Source organism: Pollicipes pollicipes, unplaced genomic scaffold (assembly GCF_011947565.3).
Source record: "Pollicipes pollicipes isolate AB1234 unplaced genomic scaffold, Ppol_2.1 Scaffold_1600;HRSCAF=1878_pilon_pilon_pilon, whole genome shotgun sequence".
In the NCBI taxonomy this organism is placed as follows: Eukaryota; Metazoa; Arthropoda; class Thecostraca; order Pollicipedomorpha; family Pollicipedidae; genus Pollicipes; species Pollicipes pollicipes.
The window spans coordinates 14,046,349-14,061,420 of NW_023595962.1; the positions used below are offsets into that span (position 1 = coordinate 14,046,349).

Genomic DNA, 15,072 nt, shown 5'->3' on the forward strand with positions numbered 1-15,072 from the left:
GCTCCACAAGGTATGGCGACGACTTTCTCTGGGACGGCCCGCCTGGAAACCCCAATCTCGGCCAATCAGCGGGCGGCTCTCTGGCGCTAGGCCAATGACGGCCCGCGTTACAGCAGGTGTCCGTGGCTCGTGTGAACACGGTCAGCGCGGACGGCCGGCAGCAGCAGTTTGGCCAGAACAAACTGCCCGGCCGCGCCGCCAGGTACGCGAGCGCCCAGGCCAAAACGGGCGGAGCGCGTGTGCCGGCCGCTGTGGAACTCTGAGTGCCGACAATAGCCGACAGATGGCACAGACCACAACCTTGTCATGCACGCCGGCATGACGGCCAGGGGCACCTCTTCCGAGACTGACTGAGGGAGGTGGGGAGAGCGCAGGCCCATTCAAGCCTTGAGCGGTCCTTTGAGGCCTTTGAGACCAACAGCCATCGGCTCGATTGGGGGCCCTCAACTGGGAGTTATTAATGGTGCTGGCACCTCAATGCATTGCTCGGGATAACGCAGCTATTGAAATTATTTTAGACATCACATCACCAAATGCGTGTGGTCGGTCGGAGCGTTGCAGCAAAAGTACGACAGCTGTTTCCAAACATTTAGTCATGTGCAGAAGGTAAAAGCGTGTGCTGTTGATAGCACTGTGCGAGGGCTTACAGCTGGCACCGCGCTCAGCAGAAGACATGCTTTTCATTGGCATGCCGCTAGGAAAGCGCATTACCGAATGCTGTCGGCTTGCCACGCCACAGCACCTTAAAAAACACACCATTAATCGCGCACGGACATTGCAACTGTGTTCATTCCATTGAACCGCAAAAAGGCTGTCCATTGGTGCCACAACACTGTTATTGGCTTAAGGAACCATTTCATTTCATGACCTCGTGCGTTTGATAGTTCTGTGGGAGGGATATTAACTGGGGCCATAACATCGCGATCGGCCGGAGGATCACATGTTACCGGTGCCCCCCCCCCCCTTGACAGAGGATTAGAAAAAGCTAGCGTGTACCTGGAGTGAGGATTGGCTGAGTTGCGGCAATTTTTTATAAAGACGCATAACAATACAACAGCCGTTTGACAAAACAGCAGCCAGTTTACAATACGGAGCCATTTAACAACGCGACACTCGCGACACAAGTTGAAGTTGTGCGCTGAGAGTGTAACCTCATGCGTTTCATTAGTGTGGAAGCACTATCAGCTAGGACCTTAACACCTCGCTTAGAAGAACCATTTTATTGGCATTACCTCCGGCAGCGCATTACCTAATATGCAGCCCGGACCGTGCTAGCGAAGTTAAGAAAAATGTTAATATTGGAAAATAATATTATATTATCGTAGAAAACAATATTATTTTATCTTAGAAAATAATATTATATCGTCTTAGAAACTAACATTATACATTATATTAATATTAGAAAAATATTAATTAAAAGGGCTGTGTACTGGCTCCGTAACACCGCTCCCAGTCGAACTATTCTATTTTGTTGCTATGACCCCCTGCTACAGCAGAGACCCGCATAACTGAGCGCGGACGGCCTAACCTTGCGTGGTGACGAAGTTGCGGTAGCAATTTAAAGATGCCTACAGTTGCAGGTGGGAGGTTTGTACGTGTACATTTGGTAGCAGTGAGCAACGGGTTAACAAACGACACCGTTACCCCTTGCTGGGAAGAATGGACGCACTGTATTAACATGACCCGATGACATCACATCACCGAATGTGAGCGACCGGTCTCGCCGGGACTTAAGTGCCGGCAGCTCTTTACAGATACGTACAATCGTACCCAGAGAGTGCGACCGTGAGCATTCGATAATACTATGCGAGCGCTTTCGGCTGGCACCGGGGGCGTGGCCCTCAACAGAAGACGTCCATTTTGTTGGCATTACACTTGCTGAAAACCAAACATACTTAACATGTTTTTGTAACAATTGAATACTTACACAACTTATTAAAAAGGGCGCTACGTAGTGCGGGCGGCACATCGTAGTGTGGGTTGGCTAAGATAGTCAGTCCTTTACAAATACATGGCTTTAACAAGCGTTTCTAAAAAACTGTCCGGGCAGGATGTCACCGTTTGCATTTGATTGCACTGTGGGAGAGCTACCGGTTGGTAACGTAACGTGACGATCGGTCAGCGGTATCTAGCCTATTGGCAGGATTGCACTATTTGCACTTTACGCTCGCGGTACCCCACATTCGCACAGCCGTCACTCACGGAACAAACTCACGTCGTCACTCACAGGACAAACTCACGTCGTCACTCACAGGACAAACTCACGTCGTCACTCAGAGAACAAACTCACGTCGTCACTCACAGAACAAATTCACGTCGTCACTCACTCACAGCCGTCACATCATCACTCACAAACGACTCACAGAACAAACCGGAACTCGGGACAGGCAGGCTAATCGCGTCCGACGTCACGAAAGGCTCACTCATCATATCTGACAGCACGAAGACGAATCAACAAACACTCACCGGTAGAAACACACGCAGCTCACCGGACATGGGTTTTGATGACCAACCTTCCCTTCCTTCACAGTGCACGAAAACCTGGGCCTGGGGATATCCACTGGCATGCACTGCCATCAGCACGTTGGTAACACTTGTATTGATTTTCCAAATCAACAGAGCCCTCGGCACTCCCCACCCATCATCATAGTTCTCGCCGCGTTGCATCACCAACAATATGCAACGGCGTACATTCTTCCGTTCTTTGACTATCGTGAAGCAGTTTATGACGGTATCTTGACAACCAGCGGCACCCTCAGACTCAAAAGACAACACAGTGCAGCTAGACTAGTCACTGGCACACTCTGCAGTACACACTCGCTCACTATTGACCAATTTAGGATGGAGCACAACCAAGACACGAAGAGACACATGCAAACACTGGCACTGTCCACAACATCAACAACCAACACTACCTGCACTACCTGCATCACTACCGACACTACCTTACTGCCGTCATACCTGACACGAGCACACACAGGCAACAAGGCGTCCGCCATCAACGCCACCATACTCACACTGCCTCCGAACGGAATCGCAACATACCAAAGCGTCTGCATGCCACACTAAACACAAGTCACGGAATTAACTCTCGCTCGAGGCGACATGCCTCTTGTGTTTCCGTTCTTTCAACGGGAGATATACCAGCACTACGCTTCCGCTGGAGCCCAATGTATCACAGCTTTGGATCCAAACTTGGGAATATCTCAAATGTTAGCCTGACGATGAAAGCAGCAAACCTGCACGCGCGCACGTTGAAATGCAAAATCTAACAACACCTGGTCCCCATTGCTTGTGTTCAGCGCTTACTTTGTGCTCAATGCACGTGTGCACTACAGATCGTGTGTCATATAACTTCCTCTGCTGTTCTTGTTCTTCTTTTGCAGGCAAAATAATTGTCCAGAGACGACGCTTGTTGTAACCGATCATTTACCGTGGCGTCGGCCCCACAGGGGCTGACGCTGTCCACCGTTCCTTCCTCCCACATGCGAAGAATGAAGCAAAAATGCATATAATGTGGTAAATGTATTTCGTTTCCCATACAAACCATTACGTAACACGCACAGCCACGGACTCATCGATTGTGCACGGCTAATGCTACTAACGATTTATAAATCCAACGATGCGCACATGTTACGCTGTGATATAAAAATAGAAACAACCCAACATTAAGCACATTGTATAGAATATGTCGATCACTAACGGCCAATTTATAGCTTAGGTTAATATAAAACAGTGTTAAATTCCCAGAATACCACTTGTCAATGCTACAAAATGGCCATGCCGCCAATTCTGTACGACAAATCATGAATGTAAAGACGCACTTGCAATGAGATTGGTTATCACACCGCATCAGCACACACGATTCGCGGTTCACATCAGGTGGTGAGGCTCCAATTGGCTGCGCACAGCCCGCCGATCAGTCTCATTGGCTCCGTATCTGCCCACTGAACCTGATTGGCGCTGCGGCCCACCCGCTTGCCGCGTATTGGCTGCAGGCAACCGGCGGCGTGATCTGATTGGCTATTGCGGGCGGCCGCCTCGTCGCTGATTGGCTCGATAGCAGCGGCTCGACTCGGGCGCCGAGCGGCGACCGCGGCGGCAGGCACAGTTGGCGGGGTGACCGCCGCTGCGGCGGCGGCGGCTGCGGCTGCGGGGCTGGACCGGACCAGGAGCGGAAGCGGGCGGGTCGGCGGGGGCGGGAGAGGCGGTGGCGGCAGGAGCGGGGGCGGATGCCCGCGGGCACGGTCTGTCGGTAAGGTAGCGCGGCTGCAGGCACAGCCATCGCGTGGTGCACGACTTCGTCGCTGTTTGTACCGGAACAACGGGCACTGGGGCGCCGCACGGGACATGGCTGGACAGTGACGACACCAGTGTCGTGTAATGTGGGAACCTCGTGAAAGGCGGCGTGGTCACCGGCCTCGTGACCTTACGAAACAGGGCTCAAACACGAGCACGACACCAACACGTGACACCATCACCCACACACGTCCGCAAGACGTACCACCACCACCGTTATTGTTATGCCAATATCAACGGTATCGCGATCCAGGTGAACACAGTACTGAAACGGCCATCGTCGGCGCGAGACTAAATGGCCTGGAGCACTTATCGTCCAGTTCATGGACTAGTGACGCATCATGGGGAGAGTATTATCTATAGTTCACAACATACGTAGTGTAATATCCTAATTATAGCCAAACCCCTTCCAGGAGGAAGTCCACAAGATCCAGAGCTACTCGCGGTAGAGAGGCCGTGTACATCAGTCTCGTCAATTGCGTTTGATCAACCACTCACATCGCCACACGCCAGAGCCTCTCACGCCGCCGTAGAAGCTGGGCACTTAACGGCCTTTACCCGTAACGCCTTCTACAGCTAAGCCCGCTGCACCGTACAGTCCCTCCGCTACTGAAAATATGTGGGGCGGTAGTTCAGTGCCCTCCCGCCACTCTGCCAACACCAGGCACGTGGTCAGTGGCACGGAATGGACCTTCGCTACGCCTCCCTACATATCCCGGATGACCGCTATCTTCCTGTCCCACTATCGCTGTCCGCTACCGGCCTTTCTCCGCGGTCAGAGTGTCGGGGCCTCGAGGCGAGCCAATCAGTTACCTCCGCCAGAGGTGACGTCTCCCTACGAGGGGTCACAGCTGGAGCGGTGCTCCCGCCAGAGAACCCGTGCTCATCGCAGCGCTACGTGGCCAACGCAGCTCTACACCCCGATCACAGACAGCAGCCAGCAGTCCAACTGAGTAAGTTCCCACTTCAGCAGCAGCAGCAGCAGCAGCAGCAACCCCCCCCCCTCGCTACACCTCTCACATCTCTACCCAGCGCGGCTCGCTCCTCCCGCCGGCAGAGCTCACCTATCCGCTACGACGTCCACCCAGCGCACCTCACTCCTCCCACCTCGCCCCATCTCGCCGGCAGTCTCCCCATTCTCCGCGGCGTCCACCCAGCGTTCTCCGGCGCGGGCCGGCACCTGGCGCCAGCGCTGGCAGGGCCGGCCAGCTCACCTACTTCTCAGCGAACAGCGCGGCGATCTCGTCGGGGATGTTGTGCAGGCCGCACACCCGGTTCGCCGGCAGCGCCACGTCGATCTTCTTGGGGTAGGCCAGGTTGAGGCCGGCCATGATGGCGCAGAATTCCTGGCGCGAGCGGGTGAGTCGCGGGTTCAGGCGCTTCTCCTCGCCCACCGAGCTGGCCGTCTGACCTGGCGGCGGCCGGGGCACACGGTGAGGCTCAGGCTCAACCGCGGGACAGGCGTCCGGTCACACTACAGACCAGCCTGAGCCACGGCACAGGCGTCCGGTCACACTACAGACCAGCCTGACCCGCGGGACAGGCGTCCGGTCACACTACAGACCGGCCTGAGCCGCGGGACTGGCGTCCGGTCACAATACAGACCAGCCTGAGCCGCGGGACTGGCGTCCGGTCACACTACAGACCAGCCTGAGCCGCGGGACAGGCGCCCGACCACACTACGGACCGGCCTGAGCCGCGGGACAGGCGTCCGGTCACACTACAGACCAACCTGACCCGCGGGACAGGCGTCCGGTCACACTACAGACCAGCCTGAGCCACCGCACAGGCGTCCGGTCACACTACAGACCGGCCTGAGCCGCGGGACAGGCGTCCGGTCACACTACAGACCAGCCTGAGCCGCGGGACAGGCGTCCGGTCACACTACAGACCAGCCTGAGCCGCGGGACAGGCGTCCGGTCACACTACAGACCAGCCTGAGCCGCGGGACAGGCGTCCGGTCACACTACAGACCAGCCTGAGCCGCGGGACAGGCGTCCGGTCACACTACAGACCAGCCTGACCCGCGGGACAGGCGTCCGGTCACACTACAGACCAGCCTGAACCGCCGGACAGGCGTCCGGTCACACTACAGACCAGCCTGAGCCACCGCACAGGCGTCCGGTCACACTACAGACCGGCCTGAGCCGCGGGACAGGCGTCCGGTCACACTACAGACCAGCCTGAGCCGCGGGACAGGCGTCCGGTCACACTACAGACCAGCCTGACCCGCGGGACAGGCGTCCGGTCACACTACAGACCAGCCTGAACCGCCGGACAGGCGTCCGGTCACACTACAGACCAGCCTGAGCCACCGCACAGGCGTCCGGTCACACTACAGACCGGCCTGAGCCGCGGGACAGGCGTCCGGTCACACTACAGACCAGCCTGAGCCGCGGGACAGGCGTCCGGTCACACTACAGACCAGCCTGAGCCGCGGGACAGGCGTCCGGTCACACTACAGACCAGCCTGAGCCGCGGGACAGGCGTCCGGTCACACTACAGACCAGCCTGAGCCGCGGGACAGGCGTCCGGTCACACTACAGACCAGCCTGACCCGCGGGACAGGCGTCCGGTCACACTACAGACCAGCCTGAACCGCCGGACAGGCGTCCGGTCACACTACAGACCAGCCTGAGCCACCGCACAGGCGTCCGGTCACACTACAGACCGGCCTGAGCCGCGGGACAGGCGTCCGGTCACACTACAGACCAGCCTGAGCCGCGGGACAGGCGTCCGGTCACACTACAGACCAGCCTGACCCGCGGGACAGGCGTCCGGTCACACTACAGACCAGCCTGAACCGCCGGACAGGCGTCCGGTCACACTACAGACCAGCCTGAGCCACCGCACAGGCGTCCGGTCACACTACAGACCGGCCTGAGCCGCGGGACAGGCGTCCGGTCACACTACAGACCAGCCTGAGCCGCGGGACAGGCGTCCGGTCACACTACAGACCAGCCTGAGCCGCGGGACAGGCGCCCGGCCACACTACGGACCGGCCTGAGCCGCGGGACAGGCGCCCGGTCACACTACAGACCAGCCTGACCCGCGGGACAGGCGTCCGGTCACACTACAGACCAGCCTGACCCGCGGGACAGGCGTCCGGTCACACTACAGACCAGCCTGAACCGCGGGACAGGCGCCCGGCCACACTACGGACCGGCCTGAGCCGCGGGACAGGCGTCCGGTCACACTGCAGACCAGCCTGAGCCGCGGGACAGGCGCCCGGCCACACTACGGACCGGCCTGAGCCGCGGGACAGGCGTCCGGTCACACTGCAGACCAGCCTGAGCCGCGGGACAGGCGTCCGGTCACGCTACAGACCAGCCTGACCCGCGGGACAGGCGTCCGGTCACACTACAGATCAACGACCGCCCGGTCGCAAGAGAACGTGAACCATTGTTTAACGTCGCCGTTCGGGTGTCCTGCCTGAGCTAATAAGAGCGCACGAATACGATACGCCTGCTGCTAAGTGAGTGTGGGGTGAACAGCACAGGACGTCACTGACTGTACACATGGGAGGGCGTGCTGCAATAACACGAGGCTGTAATTAATAAAAAAAACGCGAGGGCTTACTTCAACAACGCGAGGGCGTGCCTCAATAACACGAGGCTGTGCTTCAATAACACGAGAGCGTACCTCGAAAAAGCGAGGGAGTTCTTCAATAACGCCGCACTGCGAAGCCAAGGCATTCACAATGCAAAACGTCAGCACCTACACTCACGCAACCCTCTGTGGTGCCCGCCCGCTAATTCAACACCTTCCCATCAACGCATGGCGTCAGTAGTTGAGCACAGCTGGCGGTGGGAGATAACGGGACAGGCAGCGACACGCGCAAGGTCTCGCGTCAGCCGGCGCGTGACGAGACGTGACGGCGTGACGCGACGGCGCGTGACGGCACCAGCTCACCCTTGTAGTCGTGCGCCGGGTACACGGCGTAGTCCTCGGGCAGCGTGAAGATCCTCTGGTGCACCGAGTCGAACAGCGTGTCGCTGGAGCCGCCCTGCAACGGAGACACGCGGCCTCAGGCCCCAGCTGCGGAGGAGACGCAACAGAAGCCCAACTAAGGAGACCGCTTCGCAGACACTGCAGTGAAAGCGTGAGCGGCACAACCAGTCACTGCTGTACATAGCGCTTAACAATGAGCCTGGGCCACCAAACACGTACAATGGCAACTCATTTTGATGCCAGTTCACGTCTCAGGAGGGTCGACCCGGTGGGCCGGACGGCGCCGCTCACCTGGAAGTCGGTCCGCCCGCAGCCCCGGATCAGCAGGGCGTCGCCGGTGAAGCACATCCGCTGCGAGTGCAGCACGTACGTCACGCAGCCTGCGGCGCGGCGGAGCACGGTCACAGACGTGATACTGCGAGGGTGGACACGTCACGTGGTCTGGAGCACGGCAGGGGGCGGTGACAGATGTGATACTGCGAGGGTGGACACGTCACGCAGCCTGCGGCGCACAGTCACAGACGTGATACTGCGAGGGTGGACACGTCACGCAGCTTGCGGCGCACAGTCACAGACGTGATGCTGCGAGGGTGGACACGTCACGCAGCCTGCGGCGCACAGTCACAGACGTGATACTGTGAGGGTGGACACGTCACGCAGCCTGCGGCGCACAGTCACAGACGTGATACTGCGAGGGTGGACACGTCACGCAGTCTGCGGCGCACAGTCACAGACGTGATACTGCGAGGGTGGACACGTCACGCAGCCTGCGGCGCGGCGGAGCAGTCACAGACGTGATACTGTGAGGGTGGACACGTCACGTGGTCTGGAGCACTGCGGGGGGCGGTGACAGATGTGATACTGCGAGGGTGGAAACGTCACGCAGCATGCGGCGCGGCGGAGCACGGTCACAGACGTGACACTGTGAGGGTGGACACGTCACGTGGTCTGGAGCACGGCAGGGGAGGTGACAGATGTGATACTGCGAGGGTGGACACGTCACGCAGCCTGCGGCGCACAGTCACAGACGTGATACTGCGAGGGTGGACACGTCACACAGCCTGCGGCGTACAGTCACAGACGTGATGCTGCGAGGGTGGACACGTCACGCAGCCTGCGGCGCACAGTCACAGACGTGATACTGTGAGGGTGGACACGTCACGCAGCCTGCGGCGCACAGTCACAGACGTGATACTGCGAGGGTGGACACGTCACGCAGCCTGCGGCGCACAGTCACAGACGTGATACTGCGAGGGTGGACACGTCACGCAGCCTGCGGCGCGGCGGAGCACAGTCACAGACGTGATACTGTGAGGGTGGACACGTCACGTGGTCTGGAGCACGGCAGGGGAGGTGACAGATGTGATACTGCGAGGGAAGACGAGTCATGTGGCCTGGAGCACGGCAAGGGGCGGTGACAGATGTGATACTGCTAGGCTACGATTGGTTCCACTTGAGGCTGACAGTGAAGCACTTTGCACATCAAGAAACATTGTGAACAGCGCAGCCAGCTGACAGATCTGATGCTGTTAATGCACAGCACATGGATTACGGCACGCAAGATCTGTGTCAAACATGACGCCCAAACAACTGCACTCACATTTACCCAGTATCAACCGCCAAGTCATTCCAGCTCACCTATTTATGTTTACATTATATTACACTCACTGCACTATTTCGTCACTTTATTTCAGGCCTCCCTTTCACTTTTACCCACCATCCGCCACCTCTACCCCGCTTCTTCACCCCGTGTCCGCCTCGGGGCAGGTGACCCACCTTCGGTGTGGCCGGGCGTGACGCGCACCTCCGCCTCGGGGCAGGTGACCCACCTTCGGTGTGGCCGGGTGTGGCGCGCACCTCCGCCTCGGGGCAGGTGACCCACCTTCGGTGTGGCCGGGCGTGGCACGCACCTCCGTCTCGGGGCAGGTGACCCACCTTCGGTGTGGCCGGGCGTGGCGCGCACCTCCGCCTCGGGGCAGGTGACCCACCTTCGGTGTGACCGGGCGTGGCGCGCACCTCCAGCTCCAGTCCGCCGAACCGCACCGCGCCGCCGTCCTCCAGCTTGACGTCCGCGTCGGCGCCGGCCGCCGCCGAGATGGCCGACCGGGCGCCCGGCACCAGCCGCTTCAGCCGGCCCGTGCCCGTGATGTGGTCCGCGTGCATGTGCGTGTTGACTGGCGGCAGGGCCGGGGGCGAGGTCAGGACACGGGTCCGGTGAGGAGTGGACAAATGTCCAGTAAGAAGTGGACACGACCCGGTTAGGAGTGGACACGAGTTCGGTGTGGAGTGGACACGGCCTGGTAAGGAGTGGACACGGCCTGGTGAGGAGTGGACACGGCCTGGTGAGGAGTGGACACGGGTCCGGTGTGGAGTGGACACGGCCCGGTAAGGAGTGAGCACCGCCTAACAGATCTCCTTTTCTTGAGAAAGGAAACACGACGCACGTCACCGCGCAGCCAGTCAAGGAGGGCCAGCAACTGCAGAGGCCACATAAGCAATCAGGGGGCCAAGGCGCAACCGGGGTTCGAAGCCGGGCCCCACATGTAGGAGCCGAAAATGCGAACCACTCGGCGAACACGCCCCTCTGGGATAGGTCACTGGCTAGGGCATGGCTGGGTGCAAGGTCACTTAGGATGACCTAAGCGGGCGCGTGGGTCACGTGGGTCTGCTACGACCCCGGGACCTGGAGAGGGTGCTGTCCTTCCAGTCACAGGTCAGATCACAGGTCAGGATGTCCGGTCACGACAAGCAGCCACCACGGAGGGTGCGAGTTAGCTAAAGAGCAATCAGACGGCGTGTCCAGACAGGCACCGAGCACACCGGTGGTGAAGCCCGGTCAGCAGTACGCATTCAGTTGATGTGGTAAAGAGCGCAAGTCGGTGGGAATATCACCAAGAGGCACCAAATGAGTAACCCTACACCATACCAGCCGCAACATGACCTACATCAACGCTGGCAGTGCAGCGCGGACTCGAAAACATACCAGTATCAATGCCAACAGCTGTAAAAACCAGCACTGACGCAGAAAAGCAGCCAGAAAGCCACACAACGTGAACAGGTCTACTTACTGGCATAGACGAGTTTGAAGCCGAGGTCGCTGACCAGCTGGGCGTCCCGGTCGGAGAGCTCGATCACGGGGTCGATGATGACGGCCTCCTTGCTGGCCACATCCGCCAGCAGGTACGTGTAAGTGCAGCTCTCCCTGTCGAACAGCTGACCGTGTTGGGCCACACAGTCAGTGGTACAGGTCAGCTGGGGCTCTCGCTGTACAGCCTCAGTCAGTGGTATGGGTCAGCTGGGGTTCTCACTGTACAGCCTCAGTCAGTGGTACAGGTCAGCTGGGACTCTAGCTGTACAGCCACACAGTCAGTGGCACAGGTCAGCTGGGGCTTTCGCTGTACAGCCTCAGTCAGTGGTACAGGTCAGCTGGGACTCTAGCTGTACAGCCTCAGTCAGTGGCACAGGTCAGCTGGGGCTTTCGCTGTACAGCCTCAGTCAGTGGTACAGGTCAGCTGGGACTCTAGCTGTACAGCCTCAGTCAGTGGCACAGGTCAGCTGGGGCTCTCGCTGTACAGCCTCAGACAGTGGTACAGGCCAACTAGGGCTCTCACTGTACAGCCTCAGTCAGTGGTACGGGTCAGCTGCGGCTCTCACTGTACAGCCTCAGTCAGTGGTACAGGTCAGATGGGGCTCTCACTGTACAGCCTCAGACAGTGGTACAGGTCAGCTGGGGCTCTCGCTGTACAGCCTCAGTCAGTGGTACAGGTCAGCTGGGGCTCTCGCTGTACAGCCTCAGTCAGTGGTACAGGCCAACTGGGGCTCTCACTGTACAGCCTCAGTCAGTGGTACAGGTCAGCTGGGACTCTCGCTGTACAGCCTCAGTCAGTGGTACAGGTCAGACCAGAGATGGAAATGAGTATGAAGTGTGCAGAGCTTGTACAATCACACAATTATGCAGTGTGGTAAAACACAGCAGATCATGATGGGAAGGGATGGGAAGGTATGTTACAGTTTACGGTAAACATGGGATATCAGGCACATAAACAAGAAAAAATATGGGGCCTCACCACAACCGAGGTGCTATAACACAGGACCAACGAATGGTGAGATCTCAACCATGCATAGAAAATGACAACACGTGGAAGGGTCAGCAACTGAAAATGCCAGCATCAGGCACCTTGTGATACAAAGGTTGATTTGGAAGACAACTCTCTTAGGCATCTCCATCTACCCCACTCTGCAAGACGTAGCAGTCATTTCCCGCTTTCGCAAACACTGCTGCTTGAAGAATACGTTAACTGGAATAACCATTGAGGGATGCTACAAACAAAAGTTGCTGTCTCTATTTCTCACCTTGATTTCATCACAACTTCTCAGAATATTCTATGGCTCATTGGGCCCAATCTGCCACAGAATGACAAGAATGGGGGGGGGGGGGGAGGCACTCCAGTTACACCACACCAGTGTAACATGTGGACAGCCAAGGAAAAGCAGCCTGCACCAGCTGCAACAATGGTGTTTGAGTGCTAAAGAAAAAAACACACATGACTATTCATGACCAAAATATCGAATAACAGAGAGGTGAGCCTTTGGCACCAACTGAATCAGTCAGCTTTGGCAGTTCGTAGGAAGACTTCCACAATACTAATAAGACAGTATGTGGGAGGTAGAGCAGGAAGATGCTTTCTAACATATCATTCACCAAAGACAAATGACCATGATCTCACAAAAAGGCTACAAACCTGGCGGAAAAAGAAGTTCTTCGTCATTTTGTTTCAGTTCGGATCTTTCAGATTTATAATGTAACTGGGTGATTTCCTGTAACAGAGGCATACAGTGTGATACATCCATCCACACTCACATCACAAACCATGACAGTTAGCCATTTGATAGACAGACATTGGTAATAGTGCCTATCACCCCATTGCTATTCCTATATGGAAAGTTCAAGTCAGGGGCTAAATTAAATTTGTAGGGTTAATTACATGTACTAAAATATTGCCACAGTGAAAGCACTACCAAGTGATGCTTGCCTCCCAATAGGCATGGTAAGACCAAAACTTCGCTGAACTGATACACAGTATGGGAAGCTCCTAGAGAAAGGTGGATACCATAGAAATAAGGTGGGTATTCTGAGAACTTATGCTTGTTACAAAATCATATTCTGGTAGTGCCAATACCCTCATGAGGGTTAGTTGATATTTTACCCATTTTAGGTGATTTTCACATTCTTAAATGACAAGCATACAGCTATGAGACAAACACACAGCACATAATTATTAAGGGGGCCACAAGAACTGATGCCAGATTAAACAGATATCCAGGTGATTAATTAGACCACAATATCTAAATATGGTGGAATCAGACTCTGATAGTTTTTTCATGATTGCAGAGCACAGATATTTTCAACCCTACTGTACACATTTCTGCTATGAATGGAGCAAAACAGCACACAGCAAAAACCAAATTGTCCATTGTGCTGTGTGAGGCCTGTCAATTATCCAATGTTTTCACCTCAGTACCACCTCCATCTCATAATCAAGTATCTCACTCTTGCTATGTACTCAGTTGGGTTTATTAAAGAGCTGCAGCACAACAATGGAGACTGATCATTTTTATTTTCTGGGCAGAAACAGTCTGATACCTGCACATGGTTCCATCATGCTGCTTCACTAGCAAAGGCCGGTCTAAGCTATCATAAGTCCTGGCCCCCCAGAAACCATTATTATATGTGATTTAGCACTGCAATCAATCATCATGCCATAGTATGGCATGGTGATTGACCAAACTCCAGTAAGTAATGCTAAGCATGCAGGTTCTTTCATGGTCTGGTACAATAAGGTAAGGGATGAAAAGCAAGAACATGCATTAAGGTGACCAAGACATGACTGTCACTCATGTTCATTCTATGCACAGTGGCATGGTAAAGAAATGCTAATTTTTCAAGAGATGAGGGCAACTGGATCAGGGCTTTAGCACATCATCAGGGTCAGGGCTGACAAGGCACATACTGCTGAATAGAGGCTCTTCTGCAAGATATTAATAAACCCAAAATGTTCTGACAAATCCAACAAAACTATGACTGAGACCATACTTGCCAACCCTGTTTTGGTCAAACCTCATATTTGGGATTGATTTATCACTCACTTTCTACATTATATAAAAATAACATAGTCTATATCACACAAATCAGAATACTAATAGGATAAAAATAAGGCCGACTTAGTTTCACAGATAAGGGGTGCCACCATTTACATTCCAAGTTTAATTAACAAGTGGATGATTTGCTGAAAAACCTTGCCAAATCTGTCTCTGGAATACAATGCTACACAATCCGGTTATCAGCACTGCCATGGAAGGCGGGTGTGCATATGCTTGGTATGGGTGCGACGATTTCGTCATTCTGCCCAACGCAACACGAAATCAGCTCAGCCAACACAAGACCAAAATTACGATACTGCATCCCGCACTTATGTCCAAGCTTCGCCCGGAATCCTAACAAGCCTGAAAACTGACAAAGCCTCTAATAGGCAGAAAATGAACATCGAATATCCAACCTTATAAACCCAACCCTGCCCGACCTCACTCACGCAGGGTACCGACACAACCGTTTCAATTTCCCGATTATTTATGTCGTCAGCTCCCGGAGGAAAACACACCCAGCCTTCACCTCTTGTAACGCAAATTTAGACAGCTGATGCTCCTTTACCTAGAAGCTTTATCATGTAAAAGGCATCAAACCATCACAATATAAAACAATTTTAGACTATTAAATGAATAAAAATATATTTTCTCAATAACCATAAAAGTAAATATTCAACC

At 55.4% G+C, this 15,072-nt stretch overlaps 1 protein-coding gene across 1 annotated transcript; it reads right to left on the reverse strand.

Moving 5' to 3' along the window:
• Window positions 1-4,160: 4,160 nt before the first annotated feature.
• Window positions 4,161-14,888, reverse strand: LOC119091418 (persulfide dioxygenase ETHE1 homolog, mitochondrial). Its single transcript, XM_037214205.1, has 7 exons — window positions 14,841-14,888; window positions 12,993-13,068; window positions 11,319-11,463; window positions 10,239-10,424; window positions 8,542-8,630; window positions 8,212-8,305; window positions 4,161-5,710 (listed from the first exon to the last, which is right to left on the reverse strand). The coding sequence occupies exons 2-7, from the start codon at window positions 13,017-13,019 to the stop codon at window positions 5,514-5,516; spliced, it is 738 nt and encodes a 245-aa protein (XP_037070100.1). The 5' UTR covers window positions 13,020-13,068; window positions 14,841-14,888; the 3' UTR covers window positions 4,161-5,513.
• Window positions 14,889-15,072: the final 184 nt, after the last annotated feature.

Coding starts and splice junctions, on each gene's coding strand:
- LOC119091418 (XM_037214205.1), bottom strand. CDS start 13,019: ATGACGAAGAACTTCTTTTTCCGCCAG. Junction 8,631..10,238: donor CACGCCCGGTCACACCGAAG/GTGGGTCACCTG, acceptor GCCGCGCCGCAG/GCTGCGTGACGTACGTGCTG. Junction 5,711..8,211: donor CCCGGCGCACGACTACAAGG/GTGAGCTGGTGC, acceptor GGCCGCCGCCAG/GTCAGACGGCCAGCTCGGTG.